The sequence below is a fragment of the Martes martes genome (genome assembly GCF_963455335.1).
Source record: "Martes martes genome assembly, chromosome: X".
In the NCBI taxonomy this organism is placed as follows: Eukaryota; Metazoa; Chordata; class Mammalia; order Carnivora; family Mustelidae; genus Martes; species Martes martes.
This window is the reverse complement of record NC_137897.1, coordinates 46,855,274-46,881,655: the sequence shown is the minus strand read 5'-3', so window position 1 is coordinate 46,881,655 and position 26,382 is coordinate 46,855,274. Positions and strand designations below refer to the sequence as shown.

Below are 26,382 nucleotides of genomic sequence, written 5' to 3'. Positions count from 1 at the left end.
AGCTATCTGGCCCTGGACTCTTGTTTGTTAGGAGGTTTTTTGATAACTGCTTCAATTTCCTTACAGGTAATTGGTCTGTTCAGATTCCCAATTTCTTCCTGTTTCTGTCTTGATAGTTTATAAGTTTCTAGGAAGGCATCCATTTCTTCCAGGTTCCTTAATTTGTTAGTATGTAGCTGCTGGTAATAATTTCTAATAATTCTTTCTACTTCCTAGGTGTTAATCATTATCTCTCCCCTTTCATTCATGATTTTATTAATTTGGGTCCTTCCTCTTTTCTTTTGGATAAGTCTACCAGAGGTTTATTAATCTTATTAATTCTTTCAAAGAACCATCTTCTAGTTTCATTGATCTGTTCTACTGTTTTTATGGTTTCTATTTCATTGATCTTTGCTCTGATCTTTATGATTTCTCTTCTCCTGCTTGGTTTAGGTTTTATTTGCTCTTCTCTCTCCAGGTCCTTCAGGTGTAAGGTTAGCTTCTGCATTTGGGATTTTTCTAATTTTCTGAGAAAGGCTTGTATGGCTATGTATTTCCTCCTTAGTACTGCCTTTGCAGTATCCTGTAGGTTTTGGACCAATGTGTTTCCATTCTCATTGATTTCCATGAATTATTTAAGTTCTTCTTTAGTTTTCTGGTTGATTCATTCATTCCTTAGCAGGATGCTCTTTAACATCCACATGTTTGAATTCCTTCCAAATTTTTTTCTTGTGACTGAGTTCTAGTTTCAAAGCATTGTAGCCTGATAACATTCAAGGAATAATCTCAATCTTTTGGTATCAATTGAGAACTGATTTGTGAACTGTTCTGTGGTCTATTCTGGGAGAAGTTCCTTGTGCATTTGAGAGGAATGAGTATTCTGTTGCTTTATGGTGGAATGTTCTATATTTATCTATGAGATCCATCTGGTCCAATGTGTCATTCAAAGACTTGTTTCTTTGTTGATATTCTGTTGGATGACCTGTCCATTGCTGAGAGTGGAGGGTTGAGGTCTCCTACTATTAATGTATTATTAGCAATATGCTTCTTTATTTTGGTTAACAGTTGGCTTATGTAGTTGCCTGCTCCCACATTGGGGGCATAGATATTTACCATTATTAGATTTTCTTGTTGGGTAAACCCTTTAAATATGATATAGTGTCCCTCTATATCTCTCACTACAGTCTTTGGTTTAAAATCTAATTTTTCTGATATGAGAATTGCTACCTCAGCTTTCTTTTGAGGTCTCTTGGCATGACAAATCGTTCTCCATCCCCCCACTTTCAATCTGGAGGTGCTTTAGTTTCAAAATGAGTCTTATAAACAGCATATGGATGCATCCTGTCTTTTTATCCAGTTTGCAACCCTGTGCCATTTCATGGGAGCATTTAGGCCATTCACATTGAGGGTAACTATTGAAAGATACTAATTTACTGCCATCATATTGTCTGTAAAGTCCCTGTTTCTATAGATTGTCTCTGTAAATTTCTGATCTATATTACTCTTGGGGTGTTTCTTTTATAGAACCCCACTCAAAATTTCTGGCAGGGCTTGGTTGGTGGTCACATATTCTTTTAGATTCTGCTATTCCTAGGATCTCTTTGTCTCTCTGTATATTCTGAGTGACAGCCTTATGGAATAAAGTATTCTTGGCTATATATTCTTCTCATTTCGTACCCTGAATATGTCTTGCCAGCCCTTTCTGGCTTGCCAGGTCTCTCTGGACAGTTCTGACATTATTCTGATATTCCTCCCTCTGTACCTAAGACATCTCTTTCCCCTAACTGCTCCCAGCATAGCTTCCTTGGCTCTAAGATTTGCAACTTTCACTATTATATGCCGGGGTGTTGGTCTATTTTTATTGATCTTGGGAGGAGTCCTCTCTGCCTCTTGGACACGAATTCTTGTTTTGTTCCCCAGATTAGGGAAGTTCTCAGCTGTGATTTGCTCAAATATACCTTCTAGCCCTCTCTCTCCACCCCCTCAGGAATCCCAATAATTCTGACATTGGATCATTTCATGGCATCATTGATCTCTCTAAGTCTGATCTCATGGGCTTCTGGCTGCTTATCCCTATTCTCCTTGGCTTCCTTCCTTCCTGTCAGCCAATCCTCTAGATAACTATTTTGTTCTTCTGCCTCATTTACCCTGTTAGAATATCCAGTTTAGGGTACATCTCATTCATAGCATTTTTAAGTTTGGGCTGATTAGATCTCATATCTGCCCTTATAGGTTTTATATTGTCGCTAATGTTTTTTGCAAGCCTAGCTATTGACTTCATAATTGCTACCCTGAAGTCTATCTCTAACATTTTGCTTATGTCCATATCCATTATATCTGTGGCAGAGACCACTGTCTCTAGTTCTTTTCTTTTTTGGGAGTTTCTCCTCCTAGTCATTGTTTTGAGGGATGGTTGAAGGAATGTACAGAGCCCAAAATATCAACTGCGACCCAAGCAAGATGCACCCGAGGAAAATATGGAGTGGTCGGAAACCACCACCACCAAAAAAATAACCAAAATGAAAAGCAAGAATAATATTTTAAAATTAAAAAAAATTAAAAACGGGGTGAGAGGAAGGGGGCATATAATCTCTCAGTGTGGACAAATTTGGATGTTTCAGTTTTTCCTGAGTGTATTTTGGTCTGTTTGTTAGAGAACATTACTTCCTAAAATTATAAGTAAAATATAATGTGTGTGTGTGTATGGACACATATATATGTGTGTATATGTATATATGTGTGTTTATATGTATTTATATACATATATGTACTTATATACATATATATGTGTATATGTGTATATACATATATGTGTGTATACACATATATATGTATACACATATATATGTATATGTGTGTATATATATGTGTGTATATACACATGTATATGTATGTATGTGTGTATATATATGTATATATATATTCCCTTTATTCCCTTACTCAGTATATATATATATGTGTGTGTGTATATATATATGTTGTGTGTATATATATGTGTGTGTGTATATATATGTATATATATGCATATATATATGTGTGTGTGTATACATATATATATACACACACACACATATATATACTGAGTAAGGGAATAAAGGACTATAATGAAACATATCTATAAAAATATAGGTATAAAAAGTACAAGCTAAAAAGCAACTATGAAATCTAAGTTGATATCTTAAATATTGATATCTTAAATATCTAGTTTAAATAAGAACAAGGTAAAAAGAAAAAAAGACAGAAGAAGCATAAGGGAAAGAATAAAAAGTAAAAGAGAGTTGTATCTGAAAAATAAACAAGCTGTGAGGAAATGCCTGGAGCTCAATATACTATTTTCCCCTGGTGTTGGGATTTTACAGTCTTATGGGGACCACAAAGTTGTGGTCCTCTTGTTCTTCCAGCCTGCTTTCTTGGGGAGGGTCCTACCGCACTGTTTCTCAGACAACCCTGCTTGGGCAGATTTGCCCTTCTCCCTTTGGGGAAATGCTGGTCTCAGTGGAAACCCATTTTTTTTTTTTTTGAGCTTTTGTTGTCTGGCAGCTTTCTGCACCTCTTCCAAGGGTCAGAGCAAAAATGGCCACATCCAAACATCTGTCCTAGAGCAGAGAATTTGATGTCTGCTCTCTTCACTAAACCCTCCAGAACAGTTTCCGTTTCTGCTGTCTCTGATGGTGTGCACCCACAGTGACTCTCTCAGAGGTCATTCCAGGTGCCCCAGCATGTCCCTGCCTTTTGTGCTTCTAAAACTGGGAGCAGCCATGCACAACCCACAGCTCCTGGATCATGTCTGGGTGTCACTCTAAAGCCCTTTCCTGGCTGCTACTGTTCTGTGAATTTTTTCCGTCCCTGGCACAGGAGGCTTTTGCACTCTGGTATTATATAAATTTCCAGGAACCAGCTTATGAAGGTTCCCTCCCCCTTCTGTTTGTCTTCTGATATCTCCCCACAGATTCATGACTCTGCCCTTTCTACCTGGTGACAGGCAGTGTTTTAGTGTTTTTCTGCTTGTAGAGATCCAGATATATATTCTTACATCTCAGGCTTATTTTGTAGGTGTTCAGAATGATTTGTTAGATATCTAGCTAAATACAGGGGGCTGGTTGAAACGGGGTCCCCTACTCCTCTGCCATCTTGCCTCTCCTGAGATTAATATTTTTAATTATTATTTTTTATGGCTGCCATATGCATTTACCATAATTTTTTTAAATTTTTTTCTTTTTGGATAAAATGAATACATGGCCTTAATAACCATTTAAACACATACCAAAGTTTAATAAAGTTTAACATTATTTTCCCTTCTCTGTCACTCCTATGGTCTGTGAGATAATCAGTATAATTGTGGTATGCCTATGTCCATACTTATGTTCATATAAGCATATATACAGATAAGGCTTTTTAAAAACTTTTTTACTTACAAAATTATACCAAACATATTACTCTGTAACTTATTTGTTTTTTTAACTTAATTTATCACAAGTAATTCTCTAGATGAGGAACATAGAATCTAACTATAATTCCTTCTATCAATCAGGGTTCAACAGAGAAGCATAACTCATAGACAATGTATTATTAAGAGATTTATTCTAGGAATTGGCTTATGTGATTACAAAACCTGGCTAAGCAACTCCAATATCTATGGAGCAGGCAGTCAAATGCAAGATCAAGGGCAGGCTCAAACTCATGGGTGTAGTCCAAAGCTGTCATCTATAGGCAGGAGGATCATGAGAAGGTTGAGACTCTGCATACATGGGCTTAAGCTGAGAGAGAATTTCTTCTCCTTTGTGGGGAGACCTCTACCCTGTTTTTTTATGTGATAAAAACACCGTGAACTCTATACTTTGAACACATTTTTAAGTGCATAATATAGTAATATTAATCATGGGCTCAGTGTTATAGAGCAGATCTACAGAACTTACTCATATCTTGTATAAATGGAACTAGACAGTTTTGATAGGATTGCTTTGGATTTGTAGATGAACTTCACCAGAATGGATATTTTAATAATATTAAGTCTTCCAGTACAAAAACAAAGAAGCAAAACAAAACAAACAAACAAAAAAAAACAATAAAAAAACTAAAGACCAGTATCACCAATGAACACACATGAAACTATCTTTGATAAGACAGCAACAGGGGCGCCTGGGTGGCTCAGTGGGTTAAAGCCTCTGCCTTAGGCTCAGGTCATGATCCCAGCATCCTGGGATCAAGCTCCACATCGGGCTCTCTGCACAGCCGGGAGCCTGCTTCCCTTCCTCTCTCTCTGCCTGACTCTCTGCCTACTTGTGATCTCTGTCTGTCAAATAAATAAATAAAATATTTAAAAAAACAGCAACAAACAGAATTCAGCAGCACCATGAAAGATCATACACCATGACCAAGTCATGTTTGTCCCTGGGATGCAATGATGGCTTAACATGCAAATCTATTAATGTGATATAATTAAATGAAAGATAGAAATCACATCATCATATCTATAAATGCAGAAAAAAGGATTTGGCATAATTTATCATTTTTTCCTGATAAAAAACTCACATCAAACTCTGTATAGAAGGAATTTACCTGGACATAATAAAGGCTATCTATGAAAAGGTCTGCAGCTAACATCATACTCACAGGGGAATAACTAAAAGCTTTTTCTCATAGATCAGTGACAAGAAAAGGATGCCCATTTTCACCACTTCTATTCAACATAATAGTGGAAGTCCTAGTGAGTGAAAATTAAGCAAGAAAAAAAAAAAAGGAATCCAAATGGGAAAGGAAGAAATAAAATTATTTCTGTTTGTAGATGACATTATTTTATATATAGAAAACCTTAAAGACTCCACAGGGAAAAAAAAAAAGCTTTTCTATCTAATAAATGAATTCAGTAGAGTTGAAGTGTATAAAATCAACATACAAAAATCAGTTGTGTTTCTATAAACTAACAATGAACTATTTGAAAAAGAAATGAAGCAAACAGTTCCAATTATAGTCACATCAAAATGGATGTGATTATACTTAGGAATAAACCAAAGAGGTGAGAGACCATACACCAAAAACTATAAAATCTTGCTGAAAGAAATTAAAGAACACATAAATAGACAATATTGTTAAAATGTCCCTTTTACCCAATGTGAGCTATAGATTTAATGTGAACTTATCAAAATTCTAATGGTATTTTTTACCAAAATAGAATTAACAATCCTAAAATTCATGTGGAATCACAAAAGACCCATCATAGCTAAAGATATTTGAGAGAGGAGAACAAAGCTGAAGGTATCATGTGAAAATATATTACAAAGCTACATGAGTTAAAACACTATGGTACTGGCATAAATATAGGATATAGACCAATGGAATAAGATAGAGAGCTTAGAAATAAACCCACACATATACAGTTAATGTATTTTTGGCAGTAGTACCAAGAATACACAATTGGGAAAGGAGTTTTCTTCAATAAATGGTGCTGGGAAAACTGGACATCCACATGCAAAAAAATGAAATTGAATTCCTACCTTATACCATACATGAAAATTAATTCAAAATGTGTCAAAGACATGGTTGTATGACCCAAAACTGTGAAACTCCTAAAAGAAAACATAGGGAAAGAGCTTCTCGGCATTGATCTTGGTAAAATTTTTTTGTATATGATACCAGAAGCACAGTCAACAAAACAAAACTACAGAAAAATAAAATGCTTTTGCATAGCAAAGGAACAGAATGAAAAGGCAACCTATGGCATATGAAATATTTGCAAATTATATATTTGATAGAAGGTTAATTTCCAAAATATATAAGGAACTCTTACAACTCAATAGCAAAATATCAAATAACTTAATTTTAAAAATGGACAAAGGATTTAAATAGACATTTCTGTTACTTCATTACTTTTTGCTATTGATTTTTTCTTCCTTTTGAGACTTAAAAAATCTCTTATTGTAATCTCTTATCTTTTGACTCATTATTTCCTGGTCTATGTTTTTGCTTTTGGTTGAGAAATAGTTTTCTACTTCACACCATACTTTATTCATCCATTCTTCATTTAACAACTTCTTAACTCATGTTCTCATTTTTTTGCCTCTGTTTACTATGAAATACATTGCTATAGCTAAATATTTGTTCAAATGCTCACCATTTATTTATTTGCTTTTCAAGACTTTTGCTATATCTTACCAAAATTACTCTTTCAGAAAACTTGTACTAATTTGTACATTTAAGAAAGGTCTATGTTTTTATAACAGAATCATGTATTTTTATGTTATAGGCTTTGAAATTTCTGAAAACCAGAAGAGGCAGGCTGCAATGACTGTGAGAAAAGTCCCTAAACAAAAAGGTAAAGCTGCCTATAACCACCACCACGCCAGCAGCCCCACTTACTCTCTTTGTGAGACTGGGAAGCCATTAACTATGTGATTTGCATATCTGTAGGTTTGTTTCCAGGCTGACATTCACTTAGTGTGTTGGTGAGTGTTTGGGTTTCCAGGTGTCCCTGATGAAAGGTGGCAAATGGTCTTAAAGACAGAAGGCTTAGGAGTAAATACTGTAAGGTAGTTAGGTCCAAAGATAGTTCTTTGGGTACAGGAAAAAATAGAATTTCTATTTCTTTTCCTTCTTACATAAGTAAAGGAGAGAGAAAAACTAAACTTTATTCACAATTTAGAGACAGATCATAATAACTGTAAATTTTATTAATAAGTATATTTGGAATATGTATACAATTTTCTTTCATTTGTTTGTGGGCATTTTCAAGATTAGGAGTCTCAAATCAGAATGGAGAACTTCATACTGAACCAAGACAGAAGATTCAGATATTCATTCTCTTTCTCTGAACCATAAACTAAAGTACTTTAAAAAGGAAAATAGGGACACCTGGGAGGCTCAGTCTGTTGATTGTCTTACTCTTGATTTTGGCTCAGGTCATGATCCTCAGGTCTTAAGATTGAGCCCCACATTGGGCTTCACACTGGGTTTGGAGCCTGCTTGAAATACTCTGTCCCTCTCTCTCTGACCCTCCCTTCCCACCCTACCCCCATGTGCCCACACTAGCACTCTCTTTCTCTAAAAAAAAAAAAAGGAAAATACCTTAAGAATCAATTTTATTATCAAATGAAGCTTTATTTTCTCATTTTTCATGAACTAGACATAATTAAAATGCTTAGTTGAACAAAAGTTGAATTCGTGAAGCCTCTTCAGTACCAGTCATTTTATTTTATATAAGTTCTTTAATTTTATCTTTATGCTACTTCTGAAAAGGAAGACATTATTAGCCTCATTTTCAGATGAGGAAACAAGATCTTTGAGGTAAAGTGATTGTGAACTTAACTCATCTTGATTATAAATCCACTGTTCTTACCTCACTATCTCAGGGTTCTGCTGGCTCTCTGTGCTGGGAAAGAACAGCTCACTTTTTTGTCTCACCTCAATTACTGACAGTTGCTTCTGTTACTGACCACCACTGTCATTTTCCCCACGTGTAGGTGATCTTAATGAGACCTCACTTTCCCCAGGCCCTTTCTCTGCTTTCTCAGTAGTAGTCTCTTTAGTTCAGAATGAGTAACCTTACAAAATGATTAGATTCAAGTTGCCTGAAATTCCAGTGACCACATAAAGCACCCTTAATTATTCCCAAATGGAGCTCCTTTCCACCAAGGAAGCTGTGTGCCTGTGAATATCTGATCTCCGATTAAACAGTGCAACTAGCTGGGGCCCCTCTGGCTAGACATGTCTTCCTTTTAACTGTTTATTGTTTCTTGCCCTTGGGAGGCCCTCACCGGCTCTTTCTCTCATCATGAAAATGTGATTATCTTCAGACAGGGAATTAAAGGCAATCACTCCTAACCTCCTGGGAATGAAAACATGAGAGATAGTGTTAGAAAGTTATCTGGAGTTAATGTCAGTGGAGATATGATCTGGATGACTAGGGCAGCCCTATGAGAGACTGAGCTCCTTCCTTAGAGATAGATATAAGCAGAAGAAAATCCCAGCCAGTTGGGGAATCCTCAAGCTGTAAAGAGGCTACTGTCCTAATGGCTTCCTGTTTCCTGGAGGCTCTTAAACCTTGAGCTTCTCTTACTCTGATCCCCTCCACCATCCTCACCACACTGACATTCATGATGGGATGGGACCCATTTACCTCAGTTCAGATTACCTCAAGCCTATCTGAGGCTGGCTGTTTGTGTGTGTGTGTGTGTTTTGTGGGTTTTTTTGTTTGTTTGTTTGCTTTCACTATGAACTCTTAAAGCACAAGAACAACAATAAAACAACAAATCGGAAAATAATCTAGCTCACTCATACCAAGATTTTGTGTCGGGTTCCTTTTCCACCTGTCTAGTCACAAGGCTATTCCTTTCAGGTCCTCTCTTACTCCCCAGTATCTAAACATTGGTTCACATGGGCAACTTTCCACCTTAAATGATTCTAAAGTTTTCAAACTCATTTATTTTCAAACCTCCCAAAATTCCTGCAAATCTCCTTCTTTATTTCTATTTCTAGTTTTCAAGACTCTCCTAGTGCAGGACTATAATGACTGATATATTTTGAGATGCAAGGTAACTACACATGTGGAAACAATTGTCAAACCTAGGAATTTAATAGTTATGTACATGGGAAGAACAAGAAGGGAATTCTTCCAGATACCCATAAAAGCCAGTTTCTTTAACCCTTCCAGTGACCACTTCCTGGAAGTGATGGGAACATTGTTGTTAAGATTTCTCTAAGGCAGATGTAATTGGAGAAGAAATTATTCTAGTCTTCTCTTCTGACCTCATCTATAATGCCATGGGTCCTTTTCAACAGAGTCTACTTCTCTGAAAGAGGGGAAGTCTATCTGTAAGATAAGCAAAGAGGACAAAGCCTAGCTCCAAGGAAGGCGTTTTTACTTTATGTTTACCTTTTATACTGTCTTAGTTTTAAGAATTGATGTATAACTTATTGGAATTTTAATACTAATTCCTAGTCTATCAACCCATTTCAGTCTGTCATCATGGAGCTACATAGGGCCATGAGCAAAGATCCCATCTCCAGAGACTATAGGACCATCTCAAAAATCAAATGAACATCCTAAAGTAACTAAAATAATCTTGAAAAAGAAGAGTAAAGTTGGGGTGCTCAGTCTATACTGATTTTAACACAAATATATGGGAACAATAACCAAGACAGTGTGGTATTGGGAGAAGGATAGACATGATGTATTAGTGGAAGAGAACAGAGAAACCAGAAGTAGACCTATACAAATATACCCAAGTAATTTTTGATAAAGATGCAGAACAAATTTAGTGGAGGAAGGGTAGTCTTTTTAACAAATGCTGCCTCAGCCATAGATCAAAAATAAACTTCAACCTAAACTCATACCTTACAAAAATGAACTCAAAATACATAATGGGCTTAAATTTAAAGCTATAAAACTTTTTTTTTAAGGAGAAAATCTTCATCTAGAGCTAGGCAAAGAAGTTCTTAGACTTCATACCAAAAGCTTGAACCATGAAATGAAGAATTGATAAAATGGACCTCATCAAAATAGACATTTTTCCTCTATGAGAGATCACATGAAGAGGATGAAAAGACAAGTTATAGGCTAGGAAAAATATTTGCAAACCATGTATCTGAGAAAAACACTATTATCTAGAATATATTTTAAAAAAAACTATCAAAACTCAGCAGTAAAAAAAAAAAAATACACACTCCAATTAGAAAACGGGCAAAAGATGGATATTTTACTTTAGAGGATTATATGGATGACAGTTAAGCACATGAAAAGGTGTTCAACATTATTAGTCATTGGAGAAATGCAAATGAAAACCACAGTGAGATGCCACTACATACCTATTAAAAGGGCTAAAATAAAAAAAAATAGTGACAACACCAAATGCTGGCAAAGTTTTAGAGAAGCTCAATCATTTATACCTTGCTGGTGAGAATGCTAAATGGTACAGCCACTCTGGAAAATAGTATGATGGTTTCTTAAGACACAAAGCATACCACTACCATATAACCCAGAGTTGTTCCAGAGAAATGAAAAATTACTTTTACAAACAAACAAACAAAAGAAACCTTTATATGTTAAATAATTTGAATTTAAATAAAATCTTGGAGGAAAAAAAAAAAAAACCTCTAAACAAATGTTTATAGCAGCTTTGTTCATCATAGCCCAATCTGGAAAGATCCCAGATGTCTTTCAATGGGTGAGTAATTATGGAATATCCATACCATGGAATATTACTCATGAATAAAAAGGAGCCAGCTATTGGTACATGCAACAACTTGGGTGAATATCCAAAGAATTACACTGAGTGAGAAAAGCCAATCCCCAAAAGTCTCATATGGTATGATGCCATTTATAGAACCTTCTTGAAATATTGTCATTTACTAATGGGAAACAGATCAGTGATTGCCAATGATTAAGGGGGAGTGGAGAGGTCAGGAGAGAAGTAAGTGTGGTTATGGAAGAGTAACTAGTGATTTCCTGATACAGAAATGTCCTATCTCTTCTCTGTGTCCTGTAACAATGTTAATATCCTGGTTGTAATATTGTACTACAGTTTTGCAAAATGTTGTCATGGAAGAAACTGAGTAAAGGCTACAAAGCATATCTCTGTATTGTTTCTTACAACTGCATGTAAACTGCAATACTTTCAAAATAAAAAGCTTAATTGAGAAATGAAAATGAACACTTCCCAGACTTTCTCCCTAGTATTCTCATATCATTTGTTGGCACCCAGGACACTCATATTTCTGACACTCACCACCTTTGAAAATTGCCTGTTAGAGGACATCATCAAAATGACAATAATTTTCTACTGTCTTCCCCCTAAAAAAAAAAATTGATTTTGACAGTCACCCACAGATGGGTGTGCTTTTGTGAAAGTTCAAAAGTCCAGCAGAAAAGTTCCAGATTACCCATGGAGGAAAAAAAAAAAACAAAACACAAACAACCTTGATTAGATGCCTAGAAAAAGAGGCCAGTCAATAAAGACTAGAGGAAGTGAATGCTTTTTCAAATGCAAGGACAGCAACCCAAGACTACAAGAAACATGAAAAATTAAGGAAACTTGATATTACCAAAGGAATGCATTTTTAAATAAACGAACCCCCCAAAGATATGGAGATATGCAATTTTTCCAGTAAACATTTCAAAATAGTTTTTTAAATGAAGTTCAGTGTGCTACAAGAAAGCATAGAGAGACAATTCAACAAATTCAGGAAAACAGTACACAAAACAAGAAATTTAACAGAAACTAAAAATCATAAGAACCAAACAGAAATTATAGTGCTGAAGAATACAATGAATGAAATGAAAAAAAAAATTCAATAGAGAACATCAACAACAGATTCAAACAAGCAGAAGAAATAATTTCTGGAGTCAAAGATAGGTCATTTGAAATCGTCCAGAATAGAACAAAGAAAAAAGAATTTTAAAAAGTGAAAAAAGCTGATGTGAGTTATGGGATAAAATTAAGAGAAGCATTCCATAAAATATTTGACTCCCAGGAGAAGAAAAGAGGGAGAAATCTTGTTTAAAGAAGTAACAGCTCAGGAATTTCCAATTCTGGATGGGTATTTGAATATTCAGCTTCATGAAATTCACTGGTTTCTGAACAATTTCAACCCAAATGTTCTTCAAGATACACTATAAAACTGTCCAAAATCAAAGACAAAGAGAAAAGATTAAAAGCAGCACGAGAAAAAAATCCTCATATACAAGGGAACCCACATAAGACTATTCAAATATTTCTCAGCAGGAACCTACCAGACTAGGAGAGAGTGGGATGTTCTTTCAAAGTTCTGAAAAAAGAAAACTGTCAACCAAGAATACTATACCCAGGGAAGTTTAGAAATGAAGAGAGAGAAAGACTTTCCCAGAGAGAAGGAGAGATTGAGAGAGAGCGAGAGCTAGATATTGAGAAAGAGAGGAAGAGAGAGTTCATTACCACTAGACTTATCTTACAAGAAATGCTGAAAGGAATTTTTCAAGTGAAGAAAGGATGCTAAGTAGTAACATGAAAATATAAACACACAGGTAAAGAAAGTATTTTATTCAGAATACTCTAATACTCTAATATACTCTAATATTGAGGTGTGTTAATTACTTATATTTATAAGGATAAAGTATGAAATGATTAAATGATTAAAAATAACTAACTACAATAATTTATTAATGAATAACAATAACAAGATGTAAATTGTGGCATCAAAAACATAGTATGTGGGGGTGGGGAGTAAAATGGTAGTTTTATTATGTATCCAAAGTTAACTTGGTATCAGCATAAAATGGACTATTGTAACTCTAAGGTGTTTTATGTAAGCCTCATTGCAACAACAAAGCAAGCACTTAACAGTAGATACACACACACACAAAAGAGGTTAATCGAATCATACCAGTTAGGAAAACCATTGACTCATAAGGGAAGATAGCAAGAGAGGAAAAAAAGAAGAAAAAAATTGCAAAACAAAGTAATTAATAAGATGACAATAGTAAGTCCTTACCTATCAATAATTACTTTATTATTTTTCTAGTTTTTTAAAAAAGATTTTACTTATTTATTTGACAGAGATCACAAGTACGCAGAGAGGCAGGCAGAGAGAGAGGCAAGGAAGCAGGCTCCCCGCTGAGCAGAGAGCCCGATGTGGGGCTTAATCCCAGGACCCTGCGATCATGACCTGAGCCAAAGGCAGAGGCTTTAACCCACTAAGCCACCCAGGTGCCCCTCTAGTTTATTTTTTATTTAAATGCAAGTTCGTTAGCATGTAGTGTAGTACTGGTTTCAAGAGTAAAATTTAGGATGGTTGGTTTATGGACATTGGGGAGGGTATGTGCTATGGTGAGTGCTGTGAAATGTGTAAGCCTGGTGATTCACAGACCTATAACCCTGGGGCAAAGAATACATTATATGTTAATAAAAATAATTTAGAAAAGAGTAAAATTTAGTGATTTATCACTTACGTATAACACCCAGTGCTCATCCCAATAAGTGCCTTCTTTAATGCCCATCACCCATTTAGCCCATTTGCCCACCCCCCCCAGCATGTAAATGGATTCAGTTCTCTTATCAACGTGCATAGAATGGCTGAATAGATAAAAATACCAGACACAACTGTACACTGTCTACAAAGGACTAAGTTCATCTTTAAGGATACACATAGCCTCAAAGTTAAGGGATGGAAAAAGATATTCCACACAAGTGGAAACCAAAAGTGGAGCAAGGGTATTTATTTGATACTTATAGCAGATAAATAGACTATAAGTTAAAAAATCACAAGAGACAAAGAAGGTCATTATACAATGATAAAGGGTTGATTCATTAAGATATAATATGTATGTACCCAGAACATGAATATATAAATTGTAACTATATATGTACCCAATATGGAGCACCTAAATATATTAAGCAAATACTAACATATCTGAAGGAAGAAATAAAAATATAATAATAGCAACAGTTGATAGATCACCTAGATAAAAAATGATTAAGAAAACATTGGATTGGAAATATATTTAGACCAAATGGACCTAAGAGACATATAAGGAACATGCCATCCAATAGCAGCAGCTGTTTTCTCAATACAAGTGGAACATGCTCTACAATAGTATGTGTTAGGTCACAAAACAAGTCTTACACATTTAAGAAGACTGAAATTAGATCAAGTATCACTCAACCACAATGGTATGAAGCTAGAAATCAACAGGAGGAAAACTGGAAAGTTCACAAATATGTGGAAATTAAACAACACATTCCTGAACAACCAATGAGTTAAAGAAGAAATCAAAAGGGAAATAAAAAAAAATCTTGAGATAAATGTAAGTGAGAACACAACAAACCAAGTTATTGGATGTAGCAAAATCAGTTCTAGGAGGGAAGTTAATGGCCATAATGCTTGCACAAAGAAAAAAATCAAATAACGTAAGTTTACACTTCAAGGAACAAGCAAAAGAAGAAAGTTTAAGTCCAGTGTTGGCAGGAAAAAGGAAATAACAAAGATCAGAGGAGAAGTAGAGACCAGAAAAACAATAGAAAAGATCAATTAAACCAAGAGTTTGTTTTCGAAAAGATAAACAAAATTGACAAACCTTTAGCTAGACTAAGAAAGGGGGAGAAGACTTAAATAAAATCAGAAATTAAACAGATATTACATATGATACCACAGAAATGGAATCAAGAGAGTGATTCTGTGAACAAGTATATACTAACAAATTGGATGACCTAGAAGAAATGAATAATTTAAAAAAAAACAATGTATCAAGATTGAATTAGAAAGAACATACTAAAAATGAGCAAAAAAGATTGAATTAGTAAGCAGAAACCTCCCAACAAAGAAAAGCCCAAGAATAGGTAGTTTCTTTGGTGGATTGTACAAAGAATTTAAAGAATGTCGATCTTTCCCAAACTCTTCAAAAAAAATTGAAAAGAAGGGAATACCCCCAAACTCATTTTATGAGACCAGCATTACACTGATACCAAATCCGAATAAGGACTCTATAGGAAAAGAAACCCATAGGATAATATTCCTAATGCAAAATTTCTTAGCAAAATACTAGCTTACCAAATACAATAGCACATTAAAAGGATCATACAGCATCAACAAGTGGGATTCATTATTGAGGTGCAAGATGTTAATACACATTAGTAGGAAGATAAAAATCATTTAATCATCTCAATAGATACTGAAAAAGCATATACTTTCATGATAAAACTCTCATCAAATTAGGTATAGAAGGATCTATGTCAACATAATACAGACAATGCATGGCAAATCCACAGCCAACATCATATTTAATGGTGAAAGTTTGAAAACTGTTTTTCTAATATAAGAACACAGTTGTGCCCTATCTCACTAGTCCTATGCAACATAATACTAGAAGTCTTAAGCAGAGAGCAATCTTGCAAGAGAAAGAAGGAAACTGTATCCAAATCAGAAAGGAGGAAGTAAAATTGATTCTGTTTGATGATGACAAGATTTTATGTATTTAAGAGCATCTATAAAACACCCACAGCTAACACCATGCTTAGTGATGAGAGACTGATATTTTTCCGCTTAGATTGGGAACAAGGCAATGATGCCCAGTCTCCTCACCTCTATTCAGTATTGTTCTGGGGCTTCTGGCCAAGGCAATTAGGCAAGAAGCAGGAACAAAAGGTATTCAGTTTGGAAAGGAAGAGGTAAAATGTACCTCTATTTGCAAATAACACAATCTTACATATAGAAAACCCTACAGAATACACACACACACACACACACACACACACACACACACCACTATTAGACTTAATAAATGAATTCAGCAAAGTTGCAGGATATAAGATCAATATATAAAAATTAATTTTATTTCTATACACATTAAAAATCTTGAAATTAAGAAAATTCATTTACAGTATTAACAAAATATCTAGCAATAAATTTAATAAAACAAGTATAAAACTTAGTCTCTGCACCCTAAAAGACATTGTTAAAAGATATTTTAAAAGTTCTATATAGCAAAACATTCTATGTTCATGAATTATAAGACTTAATGTTGCTAAAATGGCAATATTCTGCAAATTGATCTATAGATTCAAAATAATCTCTCAATCACAGTCACCTTCTTTGTAGAGACTGACCAGCTGATTATTTTTAGTTTATTTTTTGAGTATTGTTCACACACAATGTTACATTCATTTCAGGTGTACAGCATAGTGATTCAATTTCTTTATACATTATGTTGTGCTCACCACAAGTGTAGCTGCCACCTGTCACCATACAATTCTATTATAATATAATTTACTGCATTCATTATTCTGTGCCATGATTTATTCTTTCCATAACTGGAATGCTGTATCTCCCACTTCCCTTTATGCAGTTGCCTACCCCACTTTCCTCTGACAACCATCATTTCTCTGTATTTACAGGTCTGAATCTGCTTTTTGTTTGCTCATTTGGTTTGTTTTTAGATTCCACATAAGAGTAAAATCGTATGGTATTTGTCTTTCCCAGTCTGACTTAATTCACTTAGCATAATACCCTCTAGGTTTACCCATGTTATTGCAAATGACAAGATCTCATCCCCTTTTATGGTTGTGTAATATTCCATCATATCTATATCTATATCTATATAGATAAAGAAGATGTATAGATATAGATATAGATATAGAGATCTATATAGATATAGATATCTTTATATACATCTTCTTTATCCATTCTTCTACTGATGGACATTTAGGTTGCTTCCAAATCTTGGATATTGTAAATAGTATTGCACTAAACATAGGGATGCATGCATATATCTTTTTGAATTAGTGTTTTTCTTCCATTGGTTTAACATCCAATTATTGGGTAATATAATATTTCTGTTTTGAATTTTTTGAGGACGTTCCATACTGTTTTCCACAGTCACTGTATCAATTTACATTTCTATCAACAGGGCACAAGGGTTCCTTTTTCTCTACATCCTTGCCAGCACTTGTTTTTGTCTTTTTTCTTTTAGCCATCCTGACAGCTGTAAGGTGATATCTCATAGTGGTTTTTATTTGCATTTCCCTGATGATTAGTGATGTTGAGCATCTCTTAATGTGTCTGTTGGCCATCTGCTTATGTTCTTCAGAAAAACTGACAAGCTGATTTTAAAATTCATATGGAATTGCAAGGGAACCAGAATGTCTAAAACAATCTTGAAAAGGAAGAACAAAGCAGAAGGACTCACGTCCTGATTTCAGAGTGTGGTCCTTATTCCAACACCATCAGTAACATGTAAGAATGTATTAGAAGGACAAATTATCAGGCTCTTCCCCAGACCTACTATGGGTGATTCTGATACAGGTTCAAGTTTGAGAATCATAACTGGCCTAGATTGCAAATTAGATTAACTATACAAGATGAATTTGATTTGCTTTTTCACCTCCCCATTTTCTGGATACTTATTAATTTCTTAATTCATAGAAGACAAAAAGAAAGATAAAACATATTGATGAGGAGGATGTATAAAACCTTATTTCCTAATTAGAAGGAACTTCCTTTCCACTTTCCACTTTGTATTTATGTGTTCCAACCAGTCATTTTGAATGGGACCGTTGGCTGGTCTAACTTGATTTGCACTTGATACTTATTTGTCTAATGACTTGCCGCTACTGGTAAAATCTTTAGCACACAAAAGTGAACATTTAGAATACAGTATGAATAAATGTTTTGAACAGAGATTAAGTTTCATTATGCCTGGCATGGTGTGCTTTATAGCTCTGATTTTAGTTTGAAGACTCAGGAAAGGCAAACAGGTTTCAGAAGGTAAAGAAAGAAAGGGCAAGGTTGGTAGGAAATATATTCCACATCTGGCAGATTAAGACAAGAGAGCTAAATTAGTCAGAAGTTTTATAGCAAGGAGAACAGAAGAGTATAGTGCTCAAGCATAATTAAACTGTAGATCCCTCACTGGGGAAGAAGAGGGCTAGGGAACAGCAGGGCTGGCAGAAGGTCTGGACAGGAGAGACCAGGAATTAGAGGGAACTCTGTGGGAAAAGCCCAGAGGGCAAGTCAGGGCTAGGGGCTCAGACCTAAGGACCAGTGGCATGGACTACTAAAGGGCTAGAGTTGGCACTCACGGAAAAAAAAGAAGAAGGAGAAAGAGAAGGAGAAGAAGGAGAAGAAAAAAGGATTTTGTATGTAGAAAATCCTAAAGACTCTACAAAAAAAAAAAAAAAAAACCTGTTAGATTTAAACAATGAATTCAGTAAGATTTCAGGATGCAAAACCAACATACAAAACTCAGTAGTATCTATACACCAAAAATGAATTATTCGAAAAACAAAATAATCCATTTATAATAATATCAAAAATGATAAAATAGTTAGGAATAAATCTAGCCAAGGAGGTGAAAGATGTGTTCACTGAAAACTCTAACACATTTATGAAAAAAATTTAAAAAACAAAAATGGAAAATAACCTATGCCTCTAGATTGCAAGAATTAATATTGTTAAAAAGTCTGCACACCCCAAACCATCTGTAGGTTCTATGCATTTCCTATCAAGATTCAAATGGCATTTTTTATAGAAATAAAAATAAATTCTAAAATTTGTATGGAACCATAAAAGACCCTGAATAGCCAAACAATCTTGAGAAAGAACAAAGCTGGAACCATCACACTTTCTGACTTCAAGTTATATTACAGGGGTGCTTGGGTGGCTCAGTCAGTTAAGCGTCTGCCTTCTGCTCAGATCATGATCTCAGGGTCCTGGGACTGAGCCCCGCACGTGGCTCCCTGCTCAGTAAGGAATTTGCTTCTCCCTCTCCCTCTGCAGCTTCCCCTGCTTTTGATCTCCTGCTCTCTCTCTGTCAAGTAAATAAATAAAACCTTAAAAAAAAAAAGCTGTATTGCAAAACTGTGATAATCAAACAGTTCAGCACTGGGAAAAATACAGATACACAGACCAATAGAAAATAATTTAGATCCCAGAAATAAACCCATGCATATACAATCAAGTAAAAATTGACAAGGGAGCCAAGAATAGTCAATAAAGAAGGACAATCTCTTCAATAAGTGGCTCTAGGGAAATTAGATACTCAGATACAAAAGGATGAACTAGACGCCTATGTTATACCATTCAAATGGTTATAAAACAACATGGGAGAAAAATCTTCTTGACATTGGTTTTGACAATGAATTATTGGACATGACACATAAAGCACAAGTAACAAAAGAAAATCAAGTGAGATCACATCACATTTAAAGGTTCTGCACAAAAAAATGAACAAAATAAAAAAAGAAACCTCCAGAATGGGAAAAATATTTGCAAACTACATATGTAATAAGGGGTTAATATCCAAAATATTAAAGGGACCTATACTACTCAATAGCAAAAAACCCATGAATAACTTAATTTAAAAAGAGGCAAAGGACCTGAATAGATACTTTTCCAAAGAAAATATTCAAATGGCCACTAAGTACATGAAAAGTTACACAACATTACGTTAATCATCAGGAAATTTAAATAAGCACAGTGAGCTATCTCTTCACACATATTAGAAGACAGTTAGAATAGTCAAAATTAACAAGACAGGAAACAAGTGTTGGAGAGGATGTGGAGAAAGGGGAACCCTCTTACACTATAGGTGGGAATGCAAGTTGGTGCAGCCCTTTGGAAAACAGTGTGGAGATTCCTCAAAAAATTAAAAATAGAGCTACCCTATGACCCTGCAATTGCACTACTGGGTATTTACCCCAAAGATACAGATGGAGTGAAAAGAAGGGCCATCTGTACCCCAATGTTCATAGCAGCAATGGCCACAGTCACCAAACTGGAAAGAGCCAAGATGCCCTCCAAGAGACGAATGGATAAAGATATGATGCATACATACAATGGAATATTACACAGCCATCAAAAAGGATGAAAACCAAACTTTTGTATCAACATGGGCAGGACTGGAGGAGATTATGCTGAATGAAATAAGTCAAGGAGAGAAAGTCAATTATCATATGGTTTCATTAACTTGTGGAACACAAGGAATGGCATGGAGGATATTAGGTGAAGGAAGGGAAAAATGAAGGGGGGAATCAGAAGGCGAGATGAATAATGAAGACTGTGGACTCTGAGAAACAAACTGATGGTTTTAGCAAGGAGGGAGTAGGGGGATGGTTTGGCCCAGTGATGGGTATTAAGGAGGGTGCGTTTTGCATGGAGCACTGGGTGTGGTGCACAAATGATGAATCTTGGAACACTGAAAAAATAAAATAAAATTAAGATGTTAAAAAAAAAGACAAACAATAATAAGGATTAACAAGGATATGGAGAGAAAGGAACACTTGTATACTGTAGGAATGTAAGTTAGTACAGCCAGTATGGAAAACAGTATGGGAATTCATCAAAAAATTAAAAAAAGAAAAAGAACTACTATATGATCCAGCAATTCCAGTTTGGGGTATTTATCTAAAGGGAATAAAATCACTGTATCAAAAAAAAAATCTGCTCCCTATGTTCATTGCAACATTATTCACAATAGCCAAGACGTGGAAACAACCTAAATGTCTTTTGGCAAACAAATAGATAAAATAAATGTCAATAAAGCACACACACACACAAACACACACACGGAATATTATTCATCATAAAAGGAGGAAATTCTGCCTTTTGCCACATCATGAATGAACCTGGAAGATATTATTCTAAGTGAAATAATTCAGAGAAACACAAATACTCTGTGATCTCATTTATATGTGGGATGTAATAAAAATCAAACTCATAGAAACAGAACAGATTGGTGGTTGCCAGATGTAGGGGGTATGCAGTGGGAGATATGTGTAAATGTAGTCAAAGGGGGTATGTGGTGGGGGATATGGGTAAAGGTAGTCAAAGGATACAAAACAATTAAGTTCTATATAGCACCGTCACTAAAGTTAATAATACTCTATTGAAAATTTGAACGTTTTTAAGAGAGTAGATCTTAAAAGTTCTAATCCAAAGAAAAAATATGTAACTATGTGAGGTGATAGATGTGAAGTAACTTTAACATGGTTATCATTTTGCAGTATCAAACATATAAAACATCAAATCATTATGTTGTACACCTTAATCATATACAAGGTAATATGTCTATTTTAGCTCAATAAAACTGACAGAAAAAAAAAAGATATACAAAATCTGAGCAACCAGTAATGACTAAGTAGATTGAATTAGTAATCAAAAACCTCCCAGGGGCGCCTGGGTGGCTCAGTGGGTTAAAGCCTCTGCCTTCGGCTCAGGTCATGATCCCAGCATCCTGGGATCGAGCCCCACATCAGGCTCTCTGCTCAGCGGTGAGCCTGCTTCCCACTCTCTCTCTGCCTGCCTCTCTGCCTACTTGTGATCTCTGTCTGTCAAATAAATAAATAAAATCTTTTAAAAAATAGCTCAATAAAACTGAAAGAAAAAAAAAGATACACAAAATCTGAGCAACCAATAATGACTAAGTAGATTGAATTAGTAATCAAAAACCTCCCAGGGGCGCCTGGGTGGCTCAGTGGATTAAAGCCGCTGCCTTCGGCTCAGGTCATGATCTCAGCGTCCTGGGATTGAGCCCCGCATCGGGCTCTCTGCTCAGCAGGGAGCCTGCTTCCTCCCTTCTCTCTCTGCCTGCCTCTCTGCGTACTTGTGATCTGTCTGTCAAATAAATAAATAAAATCTTTAAAAAAAAAAAAGCTCCCAAAAAGAAAAACCTAGGACCAGATGGTTTCACTGGTGAATTCCATAAAATATTTAAAGAAGAATTAACACCAGTCCTTCTGAAACTCTTCCAAAAACTTGAAAGGAACACTTCCAAGTTCATTTTATGAGGTCAGGGTTACACTGACACGAATGTTATATAAAAACAATACAAGACAATACAAGCCAATATTTCTGATAAATATAGATGCAAGAAATTCTCAACAAAATACTAGCAAACCAAGTTCAACAGCACATTAAAAGGTTCATATACCAATATCTAGTGGGATTCATCTCTAGGAAGCAGGGATCATTCAATATATGCAAGTCAAAAAATGTGATACACCACATTAACAGAATATAAGATAAAATCACATCTCTACAGATGCAATAAAAGCATCTGAAAAAATTCAATATATTTTCTTTTTTTTATTAAGTTCAGTTTGCCAACATATAGAACATCATTAGTTTTTGATGTAGTATTCAATGATTCATTAGTTGTATATGACATTGAGTGCTCATCACATCATATGCCCTCCTTAATGCCAGTCACCCTGTTACTGCATCCTCCCACCCACTCCCCTTCTGCAACACTCAGTTTATTTCCAAGAGTCAAGAGTCTCTCATGGTTTGTCTCCTTCTCTGATTTATTCCCATTCAGTTTTCCCTCCCTAGCCATATGGTCCTCTGCATTATTCCTTATATTCCACATATGAGTGAAACCATATCAACATATTTTCATAATAAAAACTCTCAATAAATTTTATATACAAGGAACATACTTCAACATAATAAATGCCTTATGTAACAAGCTTGCCACTATTAACAATCATGCCCATTGGCAAATGGTTGAATGCTTTTCCTCTAATATCAGGAACAAGACAAGGATGCCAACTCTCACCACTTCTATTCAACATACTGTTGGAAGTCCTACCCAAAGCAATCAGGCAAGAAAAAGGCACGAAAGTCAGAGAGGAAGAAGTAAAATTGTCTCTGTTTACAGATGACACGATTTTATATAAGAAACATCTAAAGACTCTCCTAAGAAATAATATTTTTAAAAAAGCCAATCTGGAAAAAAAAAGAATACTAGAATAATAATGGAAGTCAATAATGTTTCAGGATGCAAAATACAAGTACAAGAATCATTTGTGTTTCAGTAAAAATGAACATTGAAAAGATAAATTAATGTAACAATCCCATTTGCAATAACACAAAATAGGATAAAGTACTTAGGAATACATTTAACCTAGGAGGTAAAAATCTGTATACAATAAACTATTGCATATTTATAAAAGAAATTGATGAAAACACAAATAAATGGAATGATATTCCATATTCATGGATTTTAAGAATTAATATTGTGAAAATGCCCTTAGTACCCAAGGTCATTTGTAAATTTATTGTAATCCCTATCTCAAATTCCATGATATTTTTCACAGAAGTAGATAAATTATAAAATTCATATGGAAACAAAAAAGACCCCAAATAACCAAAGCAATCCTGAGAAAGAATGAAACTGGTGGTGTCATGCTTTCTGATTTCAAACTTCATTCCAACGTTATAGTAATCAAAACAATATGGTTCTGGCATAAAACCTGACATAGAGATTAATGGGAGAGGATCAAGATCCCAAGTATGAACCATAAACCCATAGTCAGCTAATATTTATCAGGAGGCCAGGAATACTCAGTGAGGAAGGGTAGACCCTTTTATAAATGGTATTGGGGAAAATTGGATGTTCATGTGCAAAGGAATGTATTAGACCCCTATCTGTATAGACTGCTCAGAAAAATTAACTCAAAATGAATTAAAGACTTAAGTGTAAGACTGAACCCCATAAAAAAATCCTAGAAGAAAATATAAGGAAAATACTCCTTGACATGGTTTTAGTAACAAGTTTTTGAATATGACACCAAAAGCACAAGCAATGGAAAATATAAATACTATATGATATCACCTATATTGGAATCTAAAAACAAAGTTATAGACATAGAAAGTAGATTGGCGGTTGCCAGGGGCTGAAGATGGGGGAAGTATCAAGATGTTGGTCAAAGGGCACAAACTTTAGTTATAAGATGAAGAATTCTGGGGGTATAATATACAGCATATGGTAAATATAGTTAATATTTTAACTTTGGAATTGCTAAGAGCATAGTTCTTAAATGCTCTTAACACAAATAAAGGTAATTTTGTGAAATGACGTATATACTAACTAACCTTATTGTAGTAATCATCTTGTAATGTATAGATAGATAGATATATGATAGATAGATAGATAGATATTGCACATTGCACACCTGAAACTTACAGAATGTTATGTATCAATTATATCTCAGTAAATCTGGAAAACAAAATAACCCAAACAAAGCAAAATAATACTGGCTTTTAGAAAATAACTCATTGGTTCCTATTGAAGTGCCAGTGGCTGACTATGGTTCAGTATGATACTACTTCTAAGGTAATGAGATCAAGTCATCAAACAAAGGCAAACCAAGAAGTTGCAATGTTGAAATTTCAGACATTGGTTAGCAGATGAGGAAGCTATTTGGGAGCAACAGAGAGGTCTTTGTTGCATTCTGAATCATATGCGGTATGCTATTATGTTCTGAATATAGGTTAGGATTGAACTTTAAATTTATACCCTGGAATCCCCTATTCATGTGAATTTTGAAGTTTGTGAATACTTCTATAAAAGTTGCAGTCTTTGAATTTTTCCCTTTGAAAGGTCACAGATTTATTCCAAGTCTTACTTGTGTTCCATGAATCATGTCTTCTTTGCTTTCTCCTTCATTTACCAATGTTACTTTCATATTAAATATGGTTTCATCACTATACCCTGGTGTAGAATACTGGACCATTTTTACCTTAGCTTTTAGAAACCCATTTTCCAACCAAAGACATTTTTTGAAGTCAGGCTCTTTTGACACTTACAGGGATGGTTGAGGGGGGAGAAAACCAAATTCCTTTGAAATTAAATGGAAATTGTTGGGTGATTTGGAGGACCAAGTCTGGCATAATGGATCATGGTGACTTGAAAAGAGCTCTTGAGGAGCCTGGATGGTACAGTCAGTTGAGCATCCAACTCTTGGTTTTAGCTCAGGTCGTGATCTCATGGCCATGGGATTGAAACCTGCATTGGACTCCCTGCCCTGCTTGGAGTCTGCTTAAGTTTCTCTCTCCTCGCCCTTTCCCTCTGCCCTTCCCCTTGCCCCTGCTCTAGCTTTCTCTCTCTCTCAAATAAATAAATAAATCTTTAAAAAAAGAGCTCTGAACTGAGAAATCAAAGAATATGGATTCTATCCCTTGCTTTATGACCTTGGGTATGACATTTCACCCCAGGTCTCAGTATCCTCATCTGTAAAACTACTGGTGACAACACCACAAGATTCTCAGTGATACCTGAATAAACGGGAACGTGTTTGGAACGTGTTGTTTCAAAATCTGTTAAGGAATGCACTTCTTCCTTTGGATGATTTTCAGTCCCTGTTCACACTCTCTAATATAGGCTACCTTTAACTGTCTGCTCAAAGTGGTCACTGGGTAATGTGAGAAGCTCCTTGCTACTTAACTTATACTCTTTCCCTTTGCTCTCCCATCTACTCTAGGTGTCAACTCTGCCCGCTCAGTTCCTCCTTCCTACCCACCACCGCAGGACCCGTTAAACCAGGGCCAGTACCTGGTCCCCGATGGCATCGCTCAGTCACAGGTCTTTGAGTTCACCGAACCCAAGCGCAGCCAGTCACCATTCTGGCAAAACTTCAGCAGGTTAACCCCCTTCAAAAAATAATAACTACAGGGAGGCAGATAATTTTAAAATAAAGCAAATACAATTATATTTATAGATGGACATTTTTTTGGAGAAGCACTGTTGAAATTTATATATATATAAATATATATACAGATATATATATATTTATATATAGAGAGACACATATACACACACACAGACCCTTGAGTATACACACACACACACACACACACACACACACACACACACACACAGAGAAGGACCAAAAAAAAGTTTTCTGTTGTTTTGGGGAAGTGAAATCTATGGTTGGTAGGAAGAGGTACCAATGACTTCTAAATATGTGATCCCTTCTTAGAAGTTTTCTGTTTTTACCCTGTCTCCCTCCCCTTTATTTTCAGAAATTGACATTTCTGTGTGTTCCTTTTCTTGTTGAGATAAACTCTTTGCTCTCCTGTGAGTGATTCATTAACTTGTCATTATTACCATAGATGTGTTTGTATTGTTTTTTTTTCTTTCCTGATGATACTGATGCTGAT

At 35.3% G+C, this 26,382-nt stretch overlaps 1 protein-coding gene across 1 annotated transcript in view; it reads left to right on the top strand.

Annotated features, from left to right (window-relative positions):
* Window positions 1-25,936, top strand: part of ARHGEF9 (Cdc42 guanine nucleotide exchange factor 9) — a 170,232-nt gene extending 144,296 nt beyond the window's left edge. The window contains exons 9-10 of the mRNA XM_080795432.1: window positions 7,223-7,291; window positions 25,704-25,936. Coding sequence (XP_080651558.1) covers window positions 7,223-7,291; window positions 25,704-25,885 — 251 coding nt within the window. The 3' untranslated portion in view covers window positions 25,886-25,936. The remainder of the gene's footprint in view (window positions 1-7,222; window positions 7,292-25,703) is intronic.
* The last annotated feature ends 446 nt before the right edge of the window (window positions 25,937-26,382 follow it).